The 25,146-nt window shown below is 45.3% G+C and overlaps 1 protein-coding gene across 2 annotated transcripts in view; it reads right to left on the bottom strand.

Annotated features, from left to right (window-relative positions):
• Positions 1 to 25,146, bottom strand: part of pi4kab (phosphatidylinositol 4-kinase, catalytic, alpha b) — a 68,682-nt gene that overhangs the window by 15,857 nt on the left and 27,679 nt on the right. The window contains exons 24-49 of one of the 2 annotated variants that reach the window (XM_079516398.1): positions 24,743 to 24,813; positions 24,524 to 24,648; positions 23,957 to 24,038; positions 23,516 to 23,599; positions 23,092 to 23,181; positions 21,047 to 21,166; positions 19,795 to 19,809; positions 19,415 to 19,507; positions 18,739 to 18,895; positions 17,823 to 17,950; positions 17,208 to 17,366; positions 16,480 to 16,631; positions 15,067 to 15,174; positions 14,822 to 14,949; positions 13,837 to 13,995; positions 13,298 to 13,377; positions 12,237 to 12,436; positions 11,370 to 11,460; positions 9,470 to 9,637; positions 8,182 to 8,235; positions 7,906 to 8,026; positions 7,522 to 7,651; positions 6,591 to 6,734; positions 6,372 to 6,442; positions 6,173 to 6,279; positions 5,659 to 5,763 (exon numbers count right to left, since the gene is read on the bottom strand). In XM_079516398.1, coding sequence (XP_079372524.1) covers positions 5,659 to 5,763; positions 6,173 to 6,279; positions 6,372 to 6,442; positions 6,591 to 6,734; positions 7,522 to 7,651; positions 7,906 to 8,026; positions 8,182 to 8,235; positions 9,470 to 9,637; positions 11,370 to 11,460; positions 12,237 to 12,436; positions 13,298 to 13,377; positions 13,837 to 13,995; positions 14,822 to 14,949; positions 15,067 to 15,174; positions 16,480 to 16,631; positions 17,208 to 17,366; positions 17,823 to 17,950; positions 18,739 to 18,895; positions 19,415 to 19,507; positions 19,795 to 19,809; positions 21,047 to 21,166; positions 23,092 to 23,181; positions 23,516 to 23,599; positions 23,957 to 24,038; positions 24,524 to 24,648; positions 24,743 to 24,813 — 2,942 coding nt within the window. The remainder of the gene's footprint in view (positions 1 to 5,658; positions 5,764 to 6,172; positions 6,280 to 6,371; positions 6,443 to 6,590; positions 6,735 to 7,521; positions 7,652 to 7,905; positions 8,027 to 8,181; positions 8,236 to 9,469; positions 9,638 to 11,369; positions 11,461 to 12,236; positions 12,437 to 13,297; positions 13,378 to 13,836; positions 13,996 to 14,821; positions 14,950 to 15,066; positions 15,175 to 16,479; positions 16,632 to 17,207; positions 17,367 to 17,822; positions 17,951 to 18,738; positions 18,896 to 19,414; positions 19,508 to 19,794; positions 19,810 to 21,046; positions 21,167 to 23,091; positions 23,182 to 23,515; positions 23,600 to 23,956; positions 24,039 to 24,523; positions 24,649 to 24,742; positions 24,814 to 25,146) is intronic. The other variant, XM_079516399.1, reaches the window with a different exon arrangement.

The raw sequence follows: 25,146 nt of genomic DNA on the forward strand, positions 1-25,146 counted from the left end.
CATATTGCCTTCGTTTGATAAACACGCTACTTGCAAGCTTTGGTTAGCCCCTGCTGTTGATGGCAAGCGTTGGCGCTCCATTCTCTCAGCAGTCAGCATATAACTTATGATAAGTTAAGCTAGTTAAGGCTAAGTGTCATTTTCTGTTTGGCAAGCCTTGCTGGCCAAAGCCATAATGCCGATAATATTGGCAGCGTTCAAGCTCAACTGCTTCCGCGGATAGCTTGTCTTCTTGTTGTTGTTGTTAATAATAACAATAACAACTTGTTATTATTAGCCCGGTACAGGAGCAGCTACCTGCGTCCTCCCAGGGTATTGATGTGGCTACCAGTAGTTTGTAGCTCAGAGTATTAACAGCTATTGGTGTACATAGCTTGTCTGGTTATTAACCCAGCTGGCCCCCAGCAGTGGGCCTCGATACTGATGCTGCTACCAGTATGTCTGGAGCTCAAAGCTCTATTAAATTTTTTTTGCGTATACAGTGGGTACACTTTGTTTTTTCCCCACAGGTGCCCCTGGGTACCTTTGGGGCCTATTAGCCCAGCTGGTCCCCAGCACAGGGCATCTGGCGCTGCTGCCAGCGTAGCTCACAGCTGCTACCAGTAGCTTAAAGCTAAAGGTGTTTATGAACAGCTATTCGTGTAGGCTATAGCTTGTCTTGTTGTTAGTAGCCCAGCTGGTCTCCAGCATTGGGTCTCTAACTGGCGCTGCTACCCGTAGTTGTAGCCCAAGCGCTTATTATACTATTTGTTATAACGGCGATCTGTGTATAGCTTGCCTTACTGTTTATTGGCCCAGCTGGTACAGGGCAGGCAGCGTATGCGCTCCGCTCCTCCAGCATACGGCCTCTAGTTTGATGTTACTTGCTACTAATCGTTTGTTAGCTCAAGCATTTATTAACAGCTATTAGTGTATAGCTTGTTCTGTTTATTAGCTGCAGCTGATACAGGCAGCGTACACGCTCCCTTCCTTCAGCAGGCGGCCCCTATCGGTGGAGCTATTGGCTGTAGCCTTTTCTCCAAAACTTGTTTGTGTTGGTTTATTTAACCAAACTTTTGGCTGGTGTAGGCAGCGTTAGCGCTCCCTCCTCCCAGCGTGAATGCGTAGTAGTGCCTTGACTAGCGCATTGGAAGTGTCTTTTGTTTCGCTCTGGACTAGCAAACATAAATAATAATGCACTTGGAGTTTGGATAAACGTCATAGTGCTGTGATAAACGTGGGGGTACAGGTAGCGTGCAAGCTCTCCTCCCCCACCGCGACCATGCAGGTCGCACAGTCTAGCTAACAGCAGCGTCTGTGCGCTGTTCCTATGACGCACTTTACATCTGGTTAAATCTCAAAGTGCTACAATGAGCATTTGCATAAAACGTAAATGCATATTCACATGCTGCGGCAGGTATAGCAGCATTCAGTTGTTTGATTAAGTCATTATATGCCGATCTAAGTTAAAGCCTCTGCTGGTACAGGCAGCGTACGCGCCTCCTCCCCCCAGCATATGGCCAACACCTAGCAACCAGTAGCGTCCGCGCCCTGGGCTAGTTGGGACTGGTGTGCACCGGCCGGTCCAGAGGAACCGGTGCCACCACAACGGAGAGCTCCCACTTTTGTACCTCGAAAGCCTCTGCTGGTACAGACGGCGTACGCACTCCCTCCAGCATATGGCCAACACCTAGCAACCAGTAGCGTCCGCGCCCTGGGCTAGTTGGGACTGGTGTGCACTATGCCGATCTAAATTAAAGCCTCTGCTGGTACAGGCAGCGTACGCGCCTCCTCCCCCCAGCATATGGCCAACACCTAGCAACCAGTAGCGTCCGCGCCCTGGGCTAGTTGGGACTGGTGTGCACCGGCCGGTCCAGAGGAACCGGTGCCACCACAACGGAGAGCTCCCACTTTTGTACCTCGAAAGCCTCTGCTGGTACAGACGGCGTACGCACTCCCTCCAGCATATGGCCAACACCTAGCAACCAGTAGCGTCCGCGCCCTGGGCTAGTTGGGACTGGTGTGCACTATGCCGATCTAAATTAAAGCCTCTGCTGGTACAGGTAGCGTACACGCTCTCTTCCTTCAGCATATGGCCAACACCTAGCAACCAGTAGCGTTCGCGCCCTGGGCTAGTTGGGACTGGTGTGCACCGGTGTGCACTATGCCGATCTAGATTAAAGCCTCTGCTGGTACAGGCAGCGTACACGCTCCCTTCCTTCAGCATATGGCCAACACCTAGCAACCAGTAGCGTCCGCGCCCTGGGCTAGCTGGTGTGACTGGTGTGCACTGGCCGGTGCCACCACAATGGAGAGCTCCCCTCCAGCCGTGAGCCGACCGTGGTCCTGCCCCATGTGCCAGGAGGAAAAGGTCTGACCGCCGGCCACAGCAGATCCGAGAGGGCTCAGCTATCTGCGGAGTTGGCCCACATGAGGTCCATGCTCACCTCGGATAACACCTAGGCACCTCGGAGGGTTCGAGTGCCTCCCCCTCCGATGCCACAGCTGACTCGAGGACGATGTGCTCTCCCCGACAGCTTAAGCTATGCACTTCCATGACTATGAGGAAGATGCATCAGAGCCAGCCTCCTACTTCTCAGCTCAGGACCCACTGGCCGAGATGGCTCCATGCGCACCTTCATGCGCATAGCCGTGGAACGCTAATTGTTAGTGCCACAGTAGGCAGTCGGATCCTCCAAGCGCCTTCTTCAGACGCGGGTCGGCCCTCACCGTCACTGGAGGCATTTGGTGTCATGTCCTCAGAGAGAGGACGGCTGATGTCCATCCTAGCTCTAGCCCATCGCCAAGTCAGGCCTTCACAAGACAGACTGTTGTCGACATGTCTTGAATTGATGGGACCCAACAGGGTTATGAAGTTCATGCTCTGCTCTACAGCACTTCCTGCCGTACCTGAGAGGCAAGCACATTCTCATACGTTCGGGCAACACCTCGACCGTGTATCATGTAAGTCATCGGGCGGGGCCACGTTTGCTTGGCTGCCGTAGGTGTCTATGGACCCCCTGACTTGTGCAGCCCCCCCCCCCGCCTGATCAGCCTATGGGCAAGTTATCTAAGTGGAGAGCGGGACTACATGGTAGGCTCTCTCCCATCAAAAGCTTCCATGAGGGGAGCGGTACCCCATCCAATGGTGGTGAACACTAATCAGAGGCTACCTCGGCAGAGCGGAGGTGGACCTCCTCACCCTAGAGTCGCTGACTCGCTAACCTCTCCGGTTCTCCCTAACGGAGACATCCAGCCCTCCGGGCCAGGACGCAATGGTCCGATGGTTTCATAGAACCTGAACGCCACAAATGGCTGTCTTCATGCCACATAGCCAGTATGAACAGAACGACCTGCATCGTTCCTGACACACATGGCCCTAACTAGGCCACCGCCCACAGGGCACTATCCTTTTAAATGCGCACTGGCCAGAGGCACTGCATATGCCTTGCCACTGCCTCTCTGATACGACCAGCGCTTCAGAGAGTTCTTTAGGAGGGTCACACCATTCTTCTGGTTGCCCCCCTCCAGCCAAGAAGTACTTGGTTTCCTCTGCTGAACAGACCCAGTCGGAGGACGCCATGGCGTCTCCCCGACAGAGGTCTCCTCAACTGGGAGGCGGTCGGATATGGCATTCAAATGCTCGACGCCCCCAACTGTGCGTTTGGCCGCTGGCAGCCCTGAACCGCTGCCGAGCAGCTGTGTGGAACCAGCCAGGCATGCCACCCTGAATTCAAGGGTGCCATGACATCCATCAGACTACGGTACGATAACCGATGGAATCTATTTCCAACTGACGTGAGGGTCAGAGCAAAGACCTAGTGCGCTGCTCTGCCTACCTTTCTGGCGTTCCGCAGTCCCTCCTAGACGAGGGCCGATCTCCTACTCTAAAAGCATAAGTAGGGGAAATATCATGTCGATATGCTAGAATCAATATCGCACAGCCACAGTGGGGAGCCACAGTCTGGTGTCCCTCTTCCTGATGGGGGCTCTGAGGTTGCATCCTCTACGAGCCCTGAGAACTCCGGCACAGGCTCTTCCCTAGTGCGGCATGGTCTATACAGGCCTCCCTTTGAGCCCTTGGCACGGGTGGAGTTTAGAGGGTCATGGAAGACTGAATTCTTCCTGGCCATTACCTCAACGTAGCGTGTCAGTGAGCGGCACGCCCTGTTTGTCAGTGACTTGCGTCTGAAGCAAAGCTCAGACGGCCTGCGTGTCTCTGTGGCCGAACACAGTGTTCCTCCTGAGGGTGCTGTCACATACACACCTCAACCAGCCTATACGGCTAGCACAGTCTTGCCCTCCACCAGGAGAGTGGATTGACAAGCGGGAACTATTGCGCCCAACGTGGGCCCTGAGAGCCGCTTGTTAGACCTGCCACATGCATTCGGCGGTCAGAATGGCTAGTCCGTTGTGACGATGGCCCTTTCAAAGGCGGTGCTCTCTCCAGACAGCGCCCGCCCCACACTATTGTGGATGCCATTAACCACGCGTATGGGGCGAGTAATCGTACCCTACCATTTGGCGTGAGGTGCCACTCTAACGGGAGCGTCCCCACATCATGGGCTGCCCCAAGGGAAGTACCCCTGGAATATATCTGCCGCTGCCTCATGGGCATCACAGTTTTCTATGTTCCACTGGGTGAGTGTTGCCACTCCCCACCCGCTGGACGTGGTCCTCTTACGAGAGTCCTCCGATTCTACTCCTTATGGCTTGGGATCAGGATTCCTCGTGACTTTGCTGGTATAAGTCATTCAGTGCTTAAGCACCGCCTCTGGCGGTCAGCAGGGACGAAATAGAACGTAAGTTACGTATGTAACTATGGTTCTATGAGTCCCGAATGACCGCCAGAGCACTCTTGTCACTCAGAATCCTCGTGGTCTCGCGAGAAGATTCTGTAGGGACTGAACCCCTGTAGACTGCCGGAAGATATAGACGACTCCGGGTCATCATGGGGTCAAAATTGACATTGTTGGTATAAAATACTCGACGGCGCATGCGCGAAGGGACGTATTCAGTGCTTAAGCACCGCCTCTGGCGGTCATTCGGGACTCATAGAACCATAGTTACATACGTAACTTACGTTTTAGCTGCAATACCACAATGTCCTGAGGTGGTGGGCGCACTGATATGCAGATTATTTAATATTTGAGTCATTATAATACTGATGCCAGATAAAACCAGGCTTGTTTCCATTCCACGCCAGCTTGGAAAATCAACAATGGCGGACATTGTAAACAAAGTGGAAAGGCAAATTTGGAACTGAAGACTGAAGAAGAGGAGGAATTATACAAAGTAGGGTGACATTGATGACATCACGATGAGGACAAAATCAGTTGAGCTGTTCCTGAGAGCAATTTCCATTAAAGCACCTATATGATATGAAAGCCTGATTGTTCAAAATTGGTTATTTGTGGGGATAGAAAACACATATGGGAGCCCCAAAAACACAAAAGAAATTGAAAAAGTTGAATTTTATGTTATAGGTCCTTTAATGCATGCAAAAAGTGAATCGTCCCACCCCTAGTGCTGATGTGCTCTTTGATCATAAAATACATTCATTCATTCATGACTCGGCTGGGTATTGAACCACTGACCTCCCAAGCTCAGAGCAGACACTCTAACCACAAGGCCACTGAGCTGGCCAGATATGGTACTATAGTTCTTGTATGGACTCACCCCTGGTGCAGTGGCCACCACTCTGTAGGGGAACACATAGAGGTCCAGACCCACCAACTGGAAGATGTTCTTGAACAGTCCAATGATCTGCAGAGCCAGCATGTCCTGGAAAAACAAAACACCGACCAGGGAAGAAGAAAATTCATATTTAGTTGACTGTGGATTGTATTCTAGTGGAAGAACTTTATTGCCTCTAGTTGACAAGAGTGGATTGATTAATGTTATTTTGGTAAAAGAAGTTTCAACAAAATATAACTTCAACCCAGGATGTACACAAAGTGTAATAAGACACTTATTTCCAATGGGGTCCTGAAAACACGACACGTGGGGGAAAGTGAAAGATAATTCATACCGAGTTTGGTTGTTCTCAATCTCTACTCTGGGGAAATATGGTCAATGAAATAGAATGAGTGAAACCTGTCTATAGGGCTGCAAAGTAGCGATTATTTTATTGAAAAAATATTACAAAACAATCAAATATTTTATTACAATTTGTTTTAATATTGCACCCTACCTGTCTGCAGTCGTCTCCTACTTTAAAGATGGCCGCCTGCCAGATGATTCTCTTTGCCTCCTCTTCGCTCTTGGCCTCATCCAGGGAGTCTGAGCGACACTGTAGACCTAAGGAGATCACATCATGACACGCTGCAGAACCCAAGAAGAAGAGTTTCGCAGAAGAAACTGAAATATCTTCAACGTAGATGGCTCGGTACCTTCTTTTTCCAGTTCGCTGACGCCACACTTCCTCACTTTAAATTTGGCCAGGTAAGGAGCTTTGGCAGCACTAGACAGGGGCACAAAGTGGAAACAAATTCTAACATTGCGAAAATAGGCACTGTTGTACCGTACGTATGATGAAGTATAAAATAGCCTTAAGTGAGGACAACAATATTTGCTTCCTGTCCCAGAAGATGGGACCTGCACAGGCCTACCTCTGCAGGGGCGTGCCAGACTTGTAGTCTATGTCCAGGACTATGGCCTCCGGATTACTGGGGAGGTAACAGCCGGGTTGGACCTTGATCTCGGACATGGCCTCCAGACAGGCTCTCTTCCTCTCCTCCCCCTTAGGAAAAGGCCTGAGGATGACAAACGAAAACACAAAGCGCATTGCACGTTTTTCTGCACTTCTATGTCTTAAGTTTACGAAGAATACAATGCTACATGGGCATCACATCAGCTAATGGCTACTGTTACCACAAGTGACAGCAGGGCTCTGTTGTTATTCACAGATGGCAGTCACTGGGGTTATAGAGTAATAGGAGGAGACGCAGGGGACGTAAGGTTCATTTAGAGGCACTTTGTGTCCAATTAACACCCTATTGAGGTAAGAAGGGAATTTTCATCAACCTGTAGCGAGGGGATGGATATCTCCCAGTATGACGCTGCACTAATGGATGCTGCCAGTATGCTACTCATCACACATACTTCTCAGATGGACAGGTACTCAGGGATGGTGTGGGATAAACATCCCAGCATGTAAATACCTTCCAGTCCACTGGATAATCACAAAGACACTGCAGCAATCCAAGGGCAAAGTAAATGAACAGCAAAGGGATTTGGAGAGCAGCTCACTGATGATGAAAGGGCTCATAAACACCTCATAAACACATTGAAACTACCTCTAGGGACTTAATGTTATTCATGAAGTTAAAGAAGTATAAATGTTATGCTACTCTGAGGCTTTTCTCCCTTTCTTTTTTTTTCTCCACGAGTTCAGCCAGTTGGTTTGTGACTGTATAGCTTCCTGCACAATAACTGAAGATAGATGAGAGAGAGGAGAGAAGCAAGGAAGATGGCAAAGGTTTAAAAGAAACAAGAAAGAACAAAGATAGACAAGAATTTGAAAGAGAACATGGTGAGTACTTGATTATGGCGGACACGTTGGTGATCTTGTCGAAGAAATCAAACTCTCTCTGGTAGAAGTCCTTGTTTAGGCCAGACAGAGAGCCAGTGATCTCCACCACCATTTGCTCCAACAGCTCCCCTATGTCCGCTGCAGACAGGAACCAAGGCACAGATGAACACACGCATGAGCACACGCACACAAAGACATGCAGAATGTTATATAGTGACAGAGAGGAAAGCCTGATTTAAACTTAGCGGCATGCAGGTGTCGTTCTCTGAAACTAGCCGATCTACAAGCTCAGAACACGCCATGCTCCACATGCTGTGAGCTTGTACGTCGGCTATTTTCTGTGCACGAGACCCACGTGCAAGTAAGTATGAATCAGGCCGAAGGCATCTCACGGTCTTTGTTATGTGCTTCCTCGTCCAGGTAGATGTTGGTCTTCATGTTCCAGATGAACTGGTGAGCCAGCAGCTGGGACGTCTGAGCCGCCCACATGATGTACTCTCTCACATAACCCATCTAACAGCAGGGCACAAAGACAACTTGAACCCATCGAGACCTGAGGCCGATTCTACAAATGCCTTCTAAATCAGTGGTTCTCACACTTTCAAGATTTGTCAAAAATGTTCAAAGATAGCAGATGTACAAGCTCGCAGCACTCATAATAACTTTACCTTGTCATATCGAAGTGCTTGGACAATCTGAGGAATGTAAAACAAAATGGCATCCTAGAAAGAAAGGCAGGTGAAAGTGTAACATTAGACAACATGTAGATACTTGACACATTTACTGTGTTACATTTGTGCAGGCTTTATTACTTACATATTATTTATAACAAAGCTATTTGTTCAGGCTTTATTATATGTGTTGAAAAAGGTGACTAATTTCAGAATAATTCGTAATTTATTATTTAATATTGTATGATGTGTCACGTGTCAAAATTAGCCAATCTACATCTACCGCTATCACGGCATCACAAGCCACATTGTGACTGTGAGCTTATACAGTGAAAATACAACAAAGAACGTATTACTTGCGCAAGCAGAGCGTGCAAATGTTATCAGTCAGGTGCTACGATGCATATGTCCCTTAGCAGCATATGATATGACGTCATATGCTGGCACGAAGCAGACCGTGCAGGTATGTTTTCCGTCATGCAACGAAGCGTATGTCCCATGACGTGATGAAGATATGTACCAATGTCCCTTAGCAGCAAAAGATATGACGTCATATGCTGGCACGGGACATACGGAAGCAGACCGTGCAGGTATGTTTTCCACGTATGTCCCATGACGTGATGAAGATATGTACCAATGCCAGGGTATAATTGGTTTACGATGGTGACGTAATGATGATATGTTTCAGTGTCGGGTGGATTAAAGGGACATACGCATCAAACCACCCGAGTAACCACATTATACCACTAACCAACTCAGAAATTACATATACATACATATAGACATATACATATATATATAGACATATGAGCATATGACGTGATGAATATATGTACCAATGCCAGGGTATAATTGGTTATCGATGGTGACGTAACGATGACATGTTTCATGTCAGTAATCATGACCATACTTCAAAATACTACTTTTTTCCTCCAAAAGCAAGGTACGTAGCTAAACCTAATAATTCAATTCAAACGTTCTTTCACAGAGAGGCTGAGATTTGAAAGTTTGTAGCGGTCTACAGTACTTGTACTTCCTTCCTGGACTACAAAGTCACACCTCCATGCAGCCTCCCCCCTCTCCAAAAGGAGGGGAAGTGCACTAAAGCATTATGGGCATTGTAGGAATTCAGCAATACAGTCAAACTCACAGACTTCAGTATTTTTCTGGCCATAGGGTGCAAATTTCAATTTGTGCTACCGTTATCTACTACAAATACTATTAACATTGAGTGACTGCAGTTTTTCCAGCGGTGAAATGTCCCTTTAAGTGTATGTTGACATACCGGAGGGAAGGAGCGGAGAACTTTGACCCCATACTGGGCGGTCAGGGGGTGGGGGGGGTACATGGAGGAGAAGTAGGAGAGTCCGGTGGGGGGGTCGGCCGGGGCCCAGCATAGGATGTGACTCAGCTCTGGCGAGTCAGCGTCAATGGTGTGCCATGTCACTAAGAACTGCGAACACACAGGCAAAAGTATAGAAAAGGTGAGTGGGAGTGAGATGACTTAATTCAGACATCAGAATCAGGCCTTGGCTAGGATCCATTTTTATGACAGCGCTGCAGAATCCATTTTTACGCTTTCAGTGGTAGACCTATAAGGATAAATTAACTAATTGACTGCCAGATTAGATACCTAAATGTTCCATCCAGTGCCTTTTATTTTTTTTGTAATTACTTACCTTTAAAGTAGTTACAGAATATTCATCTCCACTACGATCGCACCCCGGACCGTTGATAATCAGAGAGGATTGGATTTTGGAGTGATTGATTGACAACGTCATGTGCTAACAAGTCCCCTAGAGGGAGCTGTATTTATTCGTAACTAAAGTGATGGGGAACAACAAACAACAGTGAGATGTCAGAGAGGATCATCAAGTAGACATCATGGTGTCCTCCAAGGACACAGGCTTGGCAGTGGCACGCCCCTTCACTTTCAACCCTCTCCTTGCTAGACAGATAAGAGGCTCATTAAGACTCCAGCCAGGCAGAACTAAATCAGACAGACTTAAGAAAGCTGGAGGGAGACAGATCATCTCAACAACAACATCATCTCAGGAGATTAATAAGTATTGCGATCTAAAAATGTTTTGCCTTATTTATGAGTGACTGAGTGAGTCTCTTTAACTTTTGCAAAGTAGGCCCTTAAAATGTAGTCAGGGCAGTATAATGGAACTTACATTTGTGAAAATGTAAAGCAATCCCAGATGGGGGTCACTCAAAATGCTGACATCCCATTATTCCGACCATTAGGTTAGTGTGAGGTTAGGGCTAGTTATAATGGGGCCAGCCGGTACTTTTGGAATTGTCTAGACAATTTCTATACAAAATGAAGCACATTGCATTCTAGGAGCCTTAGCCTTCATCCATCCATCCATCTTCAACCGCTTATCCGTAGTCAGGTCGCGGGAGCTCCAGACTTCCCTCTCCAGATCAACATTAGTAACTTCCTCCTGGGGGATCCTGAAGCGTTCCAAGGCCAGTGAGACGATGTAATCCCTCCATCTCATCCTTGGTCTGCCTGGGGGTCTCCTCCCAGTGGGACGTGCATTGAGGACCTCCCTAGGGAGGCGCTCGAGAGGCATCCTAACCATATGCCCACCTAAGCTGGCTCCTTTCCAGGCAAAGAAGCAGCAACTCTACTCTGAGTCTCTCTCACGTGACTGAACTTCTCACCCTATCTCTAAAGGAGATGCCAGCCACCCGTCGGAGAAAACTCATTTCGGCCGATTGTATTCGTGACCTTATTCATTCGGTCATGACCCACACTTCATGACCATAGGTGAGAGTAGGAACGAATATTGCTCGGTAGACAGAGAGCTTCAATATTTGAATACATTTAAGAGAGTTACAAATGCATAAATTAACACAGAATTTGACTGTGTGCTTAAAGAGGCCAAATAAAATTGTGAACAGGATGAGTCACCCTTTTACACAGGACTTTAGGATGTTGTCACTTAACACATTTTGTGCCCAAGACGTCCACAGACGTCCTATGAATTACCACATGTAATGCCCAGGACGTCTGTGGTATTGGGGGTTTTCTTTCTTAAAAAATGTCTAAAAGTGGGTCTAAAAAGTGGGAACCCTGGGTCGCTATATTGAAAGATTAAAAGGGCACATAATGTGTTAAGAAAGAGGAAAGACAGTGGGATTAGGGACAGTTTGTGACGGGTGAAAGATCTCACCTTGACAGCCTCTGGGACGTCACATACGGCAGCTGGGTCCATACGCACCAGACGGGTCACCTCTGACACAATGGCTTCTGTGTTCTTGAACCTGAAATGTCAAATCAAAACCTAACACCAAGCCACTGACTGACAGACTGGCTCACTAACAGACTGATTGACAGATGAACTGACTATATGCAGAGTGAATGAGCTGACTGACTTACAGTAGGTACACTGTAAAAACTGCAAGATGAAACCATAGCTAGTATGATGATGCTATGAATGAATGATAACGCACCTAGTGTCGCTTCCTATTGAATAACATTTGTGCTACTTTTGATTTAATTTGAACACTTTAAAGATCAGGAGGTTCACACTAAGATTGTCAATGTTTTTATCATTAAACAAAAACATACAGTAATAATAAAATAAAGTTGTACATTTTCCACGTTCTCTCACATAGTAGTACCTCCATGTAATCCTATTTGAGAAACATTGCCCCAGCGGTGGAAAAAGTACTCACATTTTTTACTTATGACACAAGTAGCGCAACTGCGGCAGGCAATTTTTTAAAAAAAGTACCGATACCGCAATATACAGTAGAAATACTCTGTTACAAGTAAAAGGCCAGAATTCAAAAGCTCACAAGCTCACAATGCGGCAAATCTAACCCTGAAGCGCACATTCGGCGAATACAGAACATCTACAACCTTGTACGTGAGCTTGTGGATTGGTTATTTTTGGCAAAGAGATTTGGTGTAGAGGGAAAAAAGGAGCAGACCAAGTATAGAGCCCTGGGGGACCCCGGTCAACGAATTGCATAGGATTGAAGTGGTTGATGGTACATGCCATGGTAAGGTACAATGTAAACATCTTGTCCTGTACCTGGTAGGGAGCTGCAGGGCTAGATACGGTGCTATGCTCCAGGCCAGGTTCACGTTGTCCTTCCATTGTTTCTCAGTCAGGCTGATGTATCTGGACCTCCAGTTTGCGATGCTGGTCTCCACAGACTGCTCTGTGGAGATGGCCAGCTCCGGGGTGGACAGGGGGTTGTACCACGTCGTCAGGCGCTCAATCTCACTGGCCTGAGGAGGGACATAACAATAAATACACCATGGTTTCTCAACGTCTGGTCTTGGGCCCACCAGGGTCCTGACGGGACAAGACATACACCTAAAGCCACGCGATTATTTTGCCATTAACTTGAATGCCACATGACACGGGGGGAGGGGGGTGGGGAGTCGGGGACACACATACACACAAAGCCACACGTTGGAGCAGTTAGCACCTCTCAAAAATACGGTCCAGCAGTGGCCCAACCATAGTGGTTTGAACCAACCAATCTGTGTGGAGCATCACGCTCTCACTAGAGGGGTTAAGAATACAAACAAGTTCAACTTAAGATTCATGCCAGAAATGGAGGACAGGGGATATATTTTGCATTTACTAAAGGAGTAACAACTTTTTCAACTACAGCAAAAGCTTTAAAGTACCATATTTTCTTTTTTCTTTTTGAGCGGTGCCTAACTGCTCCAATGACTGACCGCGTGTGTATGTCGGTATGTCTGTGTTTAGAGTATGGCCTCAACAGCTGCAATGTCCATTTGTAGTACCCCTGCAGCTGATTGGGGTCGCATTCGGGTCACACAGAGTTGAGGAGCCTAAAGGGCCATTCACACTGAGCAGTATATAACTATAACTGCAGACAGCCAGCAGTGATGTTGAGCAGCATCACTGCTGGCTGTGGTGGCTCAGTTTACACGGGTGTGATTTGTTTCTCCATGGAGCATATATACGCTAACCAACTTTCATGGCAATATGAACATTTTGATATAATAATATAATTGCTGATCTTGTAAGCAAGTAGTGGGGCTAAAAGGGTAGTCAGTAAGTATGAAAAGAGCATAGATTTACAAACATAAGTGAGAATAGATTACGATTCTTACGAGCAGTGCCAGTAGTAGGGTTCTGCGTTTGGTGTAGTACTTGTGCAGCTGAGAGCCTCTGTTGCTTTTCTTAGACAGTCCTGAAAGAGCACAACATAAATGTACCAAACACATTTTGATAGACAACTGTGACATATATTTCATATACTACTGTATATGATGGAGTTCTGCTTCGATACACTGTAATATTATGGGTGTTAAATTAACTCTAACGCTGCGCTCAGACCTGAATATATATATTCGTTTCGGTTCGTCCAGTTTGTGCTGCGCCAGGTCGCGCCGCGCCCGTTAAATTCTCGTCTCTGCATTGACTTTGTACGTAATCGTGCCGCTCTAACCATCCAAGTCTGAACGCACTTTTAGAGCGTACAAATTAATGCTACATTTGTATGCTCTTACAAATGGATACATTAACACAATAATATACTGTGTAGGACTTTTTTTTCTAGTTGCAATTCCAAGTGCATATCAAAGCTGTGTGTGTGTGTGTGTGTGTGTGTGTGTGTGTGTGTGTGTGTGTGTGTGTGTGTGTGTGTTACCCGATTTCTTGGATATGGTGGACATGCCAGAGGACAGAGGGTAAGTATTGATCCATCCCTGAGCCACCTGCTGCCTCTGACCCACGGCCACGTCCAGATTGCTGCGGCTGTCTGTCACCGTCATCACAGACAGACTGTTGACAGACATGTCCTGATTGTCTGGAGAAGAGGAAACATCCCGTTCATCCAAATATTCCAACACCAATCTATCACTATGTTAAAACACTTCCCATAAACAGAAAGAGGAGATGTTACACCCAACTGTCTAATCCATGCTGTCAATGCAGAGTTCCACAGAGCAATCTTAAGAGTGTGACGTCATCACAAAGGTGCAACGATCTTGGCAGGTGGAGCGTGCTTCCTCTCGATTTCGGTGGCAGAATAAGAGCAGTCAAAATGGTAATTTTACCCAGATTACTATACCTTTTTTGTCACTGCCAGTAGAAATACCTTTAAAACAATTCAGGAAATGGAATAAACATATCTCACGTTTTATTTGGGATAAAAAAGGCCATGGGTGAAAATTTCTACCTTACAACTGCGCCGAGAGAGAGGAGGCATGTCTCTCCCATCTTTAAGGGACTATTATCTAGCAGCTCAGCTAAGACCCTTGGTATATTGGTGTAACCAACCCAACATTGCAAAATGGAAAAGCATAGAGTTATCCCTGATGGATATACCAATACAGTCACTATTAGGTTGCACTGACAGAGAGAAAGGAATGTTTCAGACAAGGAGTCAGTGGGTAAATTTATCGTTCAAAATATGGCTGGAAGTTGTCAAACGCTTCCAGCTTCAGAGGGAGGCAAAACTTTTAAGTAAAGTGTTCTCAATGTTACCTAGAAACATTCCAATGCAGTGTAACTGAACATAATTGATTTTTCTTTTCTCTAACGCTGGCAAATTGGACTTTACAGTTTCTTACCTCTGCTCATGGAGTTCTGTATGTGTTTTGAACCTGACTGCTAATAAAAACAGATTGTACCTGATGGTACCAGCTGGGTGGCAGCCAGATACTTCTTGTCTGACAGCAGGCTGGCGTAGAACTTGATCATTATGCTGATGTCTTCTCTCAACCTCTTCTCGTTCTGTGTGGGAAACTTAGGAGCAATGCTAGACAAAGAAAAATTGTGAAAATTCGGATTATTACTAAATTTGTATTCAAACAGAAGCGAGAGACAAAAAAAAATCAGATTTACAAGCTCACAACACAACACTATATATTCCTACCTGAAGTAGTCAAAGGCTGTGGAGTAAATCTTCTCCCTCAGCACATTGCGGATGGTGGCACTTGTCACGACATCGGCGTGCAGCAGCATCATGCCCAGGGTCAGCAGTCTGGCAGAAATAGAAATAGTTCATGTGACGAGCCCGACAACTTCCATAACATTTTAGTGCCATCTACATCTTTGGGTCTAATGGTACACTACCTTAGTAGTTCTACACCATTTCAGGCATCATATTTGAACTGGGGACCCCCCAAAATAATCAAATTTGAACTAGGGACCACCTGAAATAATCATATTTGAACTGGAGACCCCCCAAAATAATCATAACGGTATTTGAGTTGAGGCATTACATTTAGGTCGCCTTCACACCAGAAAGCTTTACTGCGATTAAAACGAATCCTGCTGCACATTGTCGGAAAGTGCGCTTTGTTCGGCAGCTGTGAAGCCTCATTCGAATCCTAATGCGCATCAAAGAACTGCATTCTACTCCACCAAAAAAACGGGGGTTTCACTTCGCTTCCAATCGCACTTGATTTTGATTCGGTGCAGATGTGAATGCAATCCGCAGCAAATAAAGTCACATGTGGCGGATGAGGAGCTAAACACAGATGGAGATGGAGAAGGTATATTCATTTTATGTAGCGCAAAGATGTCCCGTTAGTAGCCGTTACCGTGGATAGACGTGGGCAAATAACGAGACTGAAGCCCTCATTAAAATATGAGGACATTAATCAATTGCTTAAGGAAGCACATAAAACACTGTAGTGTACAGAATATTCAGGTCGGATTCATTTTGTGCTGCTGTCTGCGCTGTGCCTCCACATGCCCAAAAGAACAGTGCGCGCACAGCCGCACACACACGCACTCACACGTGCACACGCACGCACGCACGCGCGCACGCACGCACGCACGCACGCACGCACGCACGCACGCACTATTTTCACTATTTTTGAAATAGTGGCTTAACTGTAATTCATAATGTATTTTTGTTAGGTTTGGGTCATGGGAAGACACCACATTTCTCTTTTGGGTCTCGAGCTGAAAACATTTGGGAACCCTGAAACCATTGGTTCTGAAAGTGGGTCCTTGGGGGAGTTCCAGATCTCCAAGCGTATCACTTCATGCCGCGCTGCAAGCTTGTACATCTGCTATTTTTGAAAATATTAGATTAGATTGGAAAAATATTAATAATTTAAAACATTATTTACATAAATCTTCTCTTCTGGGGAATCCCTGCCATTCCTGGCACAAAACCCTTTCAGATGACCGTCTGAAACTGGGGGGACCTGACTTTGAGAACCAGTGTCTGACATTACCTGTATCTGGCCCCGATGGCAGCAACATGTCTGTTGAGACTGACATTACCTGTATCTGGCCCCGATGGCAGCAACATGTCTGTTGAGACTGACATTACCTGTATCTGGCCCCGATGGCAGCAACATGTCTGTTGAGACTGCTCTTGGCTCCTCCAACATTGTGCGACAGTGACCTCTGGAGGATGGCGGTGAATATCTCCACCTGGTCCACGCTGCAGTACTTGGCTATCTCGAATCTCTGCACCAGGAACTGCAGGGGCGCCGAGGGTATATGCACGATTTAAAAAAGAGAGAGAGATGATCTTTTGCTACCTTCACCTTCTCAGCAGTAGTGGTAATATTACTTTGTAGTAGTTGTAGTAGTAACTAGTAACGAAATAATAACTAGCTAAAATACAATAATCATCTTAACACACATCCATCTAATTTGTTAGTGTCTTGTGAACATCTAGATGTATAATGGACAGCTTCTTGGCATTATGGTCTAATTAAGAACAAAGACTGACATAAAAATACTATGAGTGCTCTGACTGTCAAGAGACGACCATTCATATTCTAACCCTCTACTTTTCCTGAGTAAATATATGTTCACCATTCTGTAACAACACAACATTCATGGACCAAAGGTTAATATGGCATAATGTGGTCTCAATATCATCAAGCTGATATTATCCAATGAAAGTAAGAACATTTTTGGTACCTCCTTATGGAATGTTTATGATATTATATTATTGTAGAATTCAATATTTTGGCCAGCATTAATTAGTTGGGACAAGAGGTGTACAGTACATAGACCATGAAGTGAAGAATGGCGGGCGTAACAGACCTCTATCCAGAGGAAATGAGGTGTGACGTCAGGTGGGCAGGGCACAGGCTGGCTCTCCTCGGAGGCGGCCAGAGGGTCTGCCTCTACCTTGGCCTCCGAGAACAAACCCAGCTTCTGCTCCACTGCATTCTGCCAAGCCCCCGCCATCTCACGCATGAACTGGGAGAGAGGAAGACAAAAGAACAGGAGTATTGTTAAGGTGTTATCTGTGTGTTATATTGGTAGTTTGTTAAAAAAAACAAAAGAAAACCAAAAAAAAAACACTCCTACAGTATGTAAACAATCAGAGGGGATATGTGGTTGTCTTCACCCTCCATGACAGTGACAATCATGGGGTCTACATTTGCAACAGATAGGGCAATTTCCACCCACACCAGTCTTAATTCAGTGAGAGTTCACAAAAATGTCAAATTTGGAGAAAGGGAAGAATCGGTTTCCTCACTCCCTGCATATATGATGCCAATGAGCATGTGCAAGATTGGTCTATCCACTGAGGAGAAACAGAAGACGGAAGGACAGATAGACGTTGCCTCGTTTAATAGTAGGATGTTCTATTAGGACACATTTGTAGGGTTAACGTAACTCGCAACACTTTTCATTTTACAGTTTACATACGGGGACTTCTACTCCGTTGTGCGCAGCCAGCAGCCACTCCCAGCAGGCGATGGCCGTCTCCATACCATGTTCAGTAAACATCTTCAGAGGAGACCAGCACAGATGATGCAAGAGCTGAGGATCACAGTCTGAAGGACAGAGAGGGGGAGGGGGGAAGAGAAAGATACGTCATAAATAGAAACAAAAATGCTTTATAATAAAATAATGAATTTATTAATTTGTTCATTGTCCGGTCAGAGTCAACAGGGGCTTCATCCAGGCGACATTTTCACTTCCGGTTCATTTCCAGCTTTATCTGTCGCCCAGCAACCTAGAATCATTCATACGTTAGTGAAGAAAGACATCTATCATAAACCACTGAAAAGACCATAGGACGTAGAAGAGTGTATTTGACAGTGAAGCGTTGGATTAGATAGGACGTGTTAAGTAGTCACAGAATATTTATCTCCACTACGAACGATCCCCCGACCGTTGATAAATACGTAGCCTTTCTCTGTGCTTTAGGGGCGGGGGAAATTGTCTGTTGAAAATAGCCTGTCTGGGCAAAAAGGGGAGGAGAAGAAAGGAGACAAGATACAGGCGTTTTTCCCAGAAAAATAAACATGAAGCGAACGGCTTCACCTTCACGTGATCTCCTGGATCTCTGTGTGAAAGAGAGTCAAACGGGTTTGCGAAGAGCGCCATCTAGCTGAAAAACTAAAAACAAACACGTCAAAACACGAGTGTCAGTGTAGGCTTTGGAAAAAACACACGTCAAAACATGTGATGGCAGCGAATGAGTTGAGCATCTCAGTGTGATCATCCCCATATTGTAGCTACGAGCTGATGACCCGTATCAACCGCATGGACTGTGGCGTGGAACTGGTCGACATGGAATGAAGCGAGGGGAGTGTGGAATACATAAGATGGTGCTTACCTTTGGTACTGATTAGCAGGGCGGCCATCTTGAACATGGCCGGAGTGAAGGATTCTGGGTCTTTCCTTTCCAGAGCGTCAGTCGTCAGATGGACCATCAGCTTGGTCAGGTCTGATTGGTTGTGGGTCGCTTTGGAAAACTGGATCATACCAGCCACCTAAACATCACGCACACACACGCGCACACGCACAATAATACTGTGAAATAATTGGAATAAATTGGACATAATCTGGGTTATTTGCTCATGCTGTGTTCCCATGTCATATACAAATTACATGTCTTAATTCATCAAATCAAATACATACAATGTGAAATGTGCCATGTGGTGAATTATCAATCTAGCGTGCTAGCTAGTTTTCCAACAATTATAGCAAACAGTGGTTTCTAATTTTTTAACATTTAACTGCCACACTCTCTGAATTAGCGACTCAAGTAAGTAAAAATCACACCTGTGTGAACTGAGTGGTGCAAGGTGTTATATAGCCTGATCAGCTGTGGTCTGACGTAATGTCAGTGACCATAGTAACCATGCTCATTCTTTTGAGGGACAGGTACACAAACACACACACACAGGTACTAACAAAGCCAGTTGTTGGAGTGGTTTGCACCACTCAAAAATGGCCATGTTCAGCGCTTCAGAAAGCTCATCATCATAACGTTCAACAATAGACATCACCTCTCCAGTGTAGCGGTTCCGTAAGTTGAGGGAAGCCATGAAGTTGGAGTAGTCCTTCTTCACACAGGATGGTCTCTCAGTCAGCTGGGTGGTCTAGATGAGAACACAGGTTAGAGCCCACTTAGAGCAGAGACACAGATTCACCAGGTCAGCAAGTAAGTCAACAGGGTGCACTGTAAAGCCTGATATATACTTGGTTGTGCAACGTGTCTCGCACCGACAATAGCCGATCTAGAAGCTGACAATACATCACAGCACGACACGTTGTGAGCTTGCAGACCTTCAAGACACGGGTGCGCAACTAAGTATAAATCAGGTGTAACACTGTTTGTTGTTCTATGTTGAAGGTGTCGTCTCGTTGTGATGGAGTGCTGACCAACCTGAGGAAAAGCAGCCTACACAGTTGGCCCCAAGGGCGGAGGAGGCCACCAGCATAACCAGTTAGCCAAATGGGCAACCAGCCAACCAACCCACCAGTCCATTGCAGGTAAGTAACCAGGTAACCAGCAAATCCGTAAACCAGCCAAGCAACCAGGTAGGCACGTTCGTTGCAGTTTTAATAAAGACAAAATACAACAAATGAAGCAAATGAAAAGGATGTATACAACATAATGCAGGCCAAAAAAAACATATAAAATGCAATAGCAAGCAAAATAATGTCACATATAGACTAGTAGGCTAATGCATGCACATGTGGACAAAGTAGAAACCATGGTGCTACCTAATACAAAATGAAATACTCAAAAACAATGTACTTAAAGGCACATGAAGAACATAAAGAACAGAAGACACTTATGCTTAGTGATATTACTGCATGGCTTTGACAAAGCAACTAGACGGCACATTAAATGTTAATGTTGAACAACTATCGATGCTGGACAGAGGTTAATAAGCAATACAGCTGGACGCCGACAATGAACTAGTCACGGTAGGACAGGTCAGTTCTTTGTTAAGTTAGAGGACATTGTTTACCCTGTCCTCTGCATTTCACTAATGTGACAAATAGTTTTTTTTGTTTTTTTGTGGCTTTCGCCTTTACTTTATATTTTTTTATGGACGGACAGACAGTAGGCTGACAGGAAATGGGGAGAGAGATGGGGGGAAGACATGCAGTAAAGGCCGTCGGGATCGGGAGTCGAACCCGCGGCACACTGCCAGACTGGATTACCAGCCATGGTGCCTGGACCATTGAGCCATGGCCCAGGCCTGACAAACAGTTTTAATGTACTAAGAATGAATGGAAACGGAAAGTGTACTGTAACTCAGTGCTCTGTGTCTGCAAAATATGTCCATCAATATGTGGCATTGACAAATAGGCTGTTGATGCATATAATTCTATGAACACTCTCACAAAAATGACATGTTTCACGGAAATGTTAACTTTGCAACCTAGCATTTAGGCTAGTTGACATCTGAGAAAACACTAATTTGTTTTGGGGTAATGTTTCATCACTTATCTAAAACTAGCGGCATTAGTCCCAGCTAGTCTGTGCAATCCAACAGCAGTACCAGCAAAAACAATGTAACAGAGAGAAAGAGAGACAGAGAGCGAGTGCGCACGCCTACCCTACCTGCGTTCATTAATGCACCCGTGCACGTGCGTGTGTGTGTGTGTGTGAGAGAGAGACTCACGCCTAGTGTGGTACTCTGTCTGTTGTAGCCAGCGAAGTGCAGAATGCTCTCTGTGGCCATAGCCAGGCCTGTGTGCTGGGACAGACCTGAAACCCAGTTCTGATGCTTGTTCAAGTACTCCTGCACAACACACACACACACACACACACACACACACACACACACACACACACACACACACACACACACACACACACACACACACACACACACACACACACACACACACACACACACACACACACACACACACACACACACACACACACACACACACACAGAACAAAATAATTATATAAAGTTGCTGCTGTTAGGTGTAAACCTTTTTTTACTTTTCAGGAAATGGAAGAAAGAAGCTTCTTAAAACTCTATCCATGCCGCCCTCTAATGGCGTCTATTGGCTATTACTGGCATATCTCCCATAGAGGACCCTATTTGAGGTGACACCACCAGTAATCACCTACTTCCGGGAACATGGAAGCAATTCAGGTGTAGACATTAGATATGTGTGTTGTCCAAGAGGAGAATTAGCAAGAGAGGCCAACTTTGCTTTACTTCCTGTATCTGCATGAGGTGGGCGGTAACATTATTAGGAGACAGGAAGAATGTTGGAGTCTATTCATTTCCAATGGGAGAGTGAACGTGAACACAGCTTCTGAACCATTCCTTAACTCCATGGTCACTGAACTAAATACTGGACCAAATCATCACAAGGCACACAATATTTACAAGATATTCATAGTAAAATGAATTCTTTTAGCGAGACAAATCAGGAGAAAATCTACTTTGTTAATGACATTTCTTTATCCCAGCAACAAACTCTCGCGAGATTTGAGATGAGTCCGGAAGCCTCTCTCTGTCCATCTGCAATGTCACGGACAACACATAGGGGGCTCTGACCCATATTTAAGATGATAATATGTGAATATTATAATGTGAAATGAATGGACATATTAGAAATGATCCTTATGTGCCCAAATTAGAGCTGGCATACTTGGTCTGCATATTGAGACAGGCAGATATGTAGGCACGGTTGAGGAGGATAGATTATGTAGTCTGTGTGATCTAAAGGAAATTGTTATTGTCCATTCTACAACTCTATTAGGGAGAGACCTTTTAATGAGATAGATCCAAATCATGAATTTATATGGTTGGAGGACTTCGAGAAACTAAAACGACTATTTCAAAAGTACACCTTGTCAGTTGTTTTCAATGTACTTTGTTAAATGACTTGTCAGTGTTGTTGTCTTCTTCTTCTATCGGGTTTCATGGCGGTCGGCAAACCTAAATGGTGCATTACCGCCACCTACTAGACTGAGTGTGGAAACAGTGTTGTTGTCAGGGGGGAGGGTGGAGGTCGGGGAGAAGCAAACCACGCCTACTATATTTAGGAGACCATGTGTAGGCTTTGTGTACCATTTCGCCTCTAGTGGCTCCAATGAAGTTGGCCCATCTTCATACATAAACCATCTTTGGTGTTGTGATCCAGACAGCGGAAGCGGACCAGTGCGGCCCTCAATTTTTTTTATTCATCTCCAAAAACATGCTTGTTTTCTAAATTTCTATGATCACCTCAATCTGAGGGCTATTTCAATGGGATGAGTTTTTTGGATCGTGTCCTGCTCGGTACCCGTAGATGGAAAATGTTCGATGACATCACAGACATGGTGGGGAGGGGTTGCTTGATGACGATCGACGGCAGACCCGGTCATTTTGTTCTATGTCGATCTTGGTGCGGAATTAAAGGGGTCTGTGTGTGTGTTTTCGTCCACAGCCAGCCAAGTTTAACTGTTGTATGCTGTGTTGTGCTTTCATGTGAAATGTACCCATTCTGCAAACTGTTAATAAATACTTCAATCAATCAAGAGTATTAACACTCGCCCAACCGAACCAAGGGGGTAAATGCACTAGAGCAGTGGTTCTCAAAGTGAGGTCCACGGATCCCCAGGGTACCTTGAAGGGGTTCCAAATAGACCCGTCCCATACAGACTCTGAGAGTTATGGGGGTCCTTGAGATTAAAACGTTTGAGAACCACAGCACTGACCTGCAGGTGGGACTTGGTGACAGAGGGGGCCCATTTCATCGCCTCTTTTAGGATTTCACCACAGCGAGCAGCAAAGTCCTTCACTATGCTCTGAAAGGAGAGACAACTGGTGATGACCTACACAGAAAGGACTCAGTGGGATTCAGAAACGTTTAGATGATCATCAAATTTTGCTTAATGACTTTCATTAAATACCTACGGAAGGTGCTTAATTAGGGAATATAGGAAACTATTTAGGGGCAAAAAAAAAACATGAAATACTCACTTCTAGGTGGTCATTCATTGACAACATGGAAAGGTTAGACCACATGCAGATTATACATTACATCAATGAAATTGCATTAAAAGGGAAATGTTCTGAATGTGTAAAACAGTAGTCTGGTGCCCTCTTGTGGTCACGAGTGTAAGTGAAGTCCAAACTCACCTCTCTGAGCTCATATGTATCTGGGACAGTGATCCTGTAGGGGGTGTCTAGGATGTCATAGTAAGGTTGGTCCTTGTGGATGTCCTGAAATATGTTCAGTGCATGCTTATAGTTTAGTTTGACTTAGATACATTTAAAAAGTAAAACAGAAAATACCCAAATATAAGACTATGCAACCCCCCTTTACAATTTAGGCATTTCGCAGAGGCTCTTAATCAGAGCGATTTACAGTAAGCAAGAACAACAACCTTTTGTTACTTTCAGTGCAAAACTTTATAGGTCTTTCTTACAAGAAGTTCAATGAGTCTAAATTCTTCCTTTGTTCAAATATTCACTCTACTACTGAGCAGCTCCACAGAGATCCGTTCTGGAGATTGTAACCAACATCTCTCGGGTCACAATGCTTCTTTATTTGGTATCGGTGTCACTTCTCATACTTACAGCACTGAGTGACAGAGAGAGTGTCTGCAGGATGTCCAACATGGTCTTCAACACACGACCACTCCACAGCAGGTGGGGGAATCTAACAGACATAGATGTAGTTGAACAGTCAAATACCAGAACAAAAACCTCATTTGTAATTGAAGCTAAAATGGGTTGCTCTTGATGTAAAATGAAAAATAAAAAGTTGGTCACACAAAAAAAGAGATTTAAAACAACATAAAAGCATTTTGATAAAAAAAATAAAACTAATCAAACACCCAGTTATTAACACCCCAATCGTCCAGGACGAAGTTCACCATACTTTCTATTAGTAACACCCAGCACCCAGGACGTTTTATCCAAAAGACGAAGTTTATTGATATGAAAACCACAGCCTGGGAGCGCCTGTACGAATATGTTCGTACTTAGCAGTAAAATAATTAAGTATAACTGGCTTTCTGGTGGGTCACCACCCACATGAAAGCCACACCCACAGCTGTTGTATTATGACTGTATTTCAAATAATTGTGATATTGATATGAAGTCCTAAGCCGACAGGTTTTCTGGTGGGTCAGAAATACTTACGTCTCGGCCAAACCAGACAAGTATTTGTCCGCAACTCTGCGGATCCTTTTGTGGGTGTGGTTAAAGTTGACCAATAGAAACTGTCCATGCCGTTCCAGTTCCTCCTCGTGCTCCTTGGTTTTGGGCTTAAAAAAGATAGAGATTAGTGAACCCTTATGGGTAAATTTTTAGTTAATATTAACCCTCATGAATTAGTAGTGTGCAATGTGTGACTCCTACCTTCTCAGCCATCATTTGCAGGAAGACATCAAACACCTTGTCCGCGACAGAAATAACACACTGCAACATGCCTGGTCATTATGGTCAACATGCGAAAACAAGATGAGAGAGAGAACAGACACAGAGAAGGACAGTAGCCTATGCAGTGGTGGAAGGACCTTTTTACTTAAGGTAGCAATAACACAATGTAGAAATAAAAAATAATTTTGCATTAACTGTCTCAGTGCCACATGACGCCTTATGACGCCTCACCCTTATTAAAAAAATAGCTCTCCTCTGAGACAGAGATAAATTATGCCATCTTACAATGAGCATTAGTGTGGACCAATTACAATATACAGTATGAAGATAGGTTGAAAATGTGTGAATTGGTCAAGTACAGCACTTGAGAAACTATTACTCAT

The sequence above is a fragment of the Electrona antarctica genome (assembly GCF_951216825.1).
Source record: "Electrona antarctica genome assembly, chromosome: 12".
Taxonomy (NCBI): domain Eukaryota; kingdom Metazoa; phylum Chordata; class Actinopteri; order Myctophiformes; family Myctophidae; genus Electrona; species Electrona antarctica.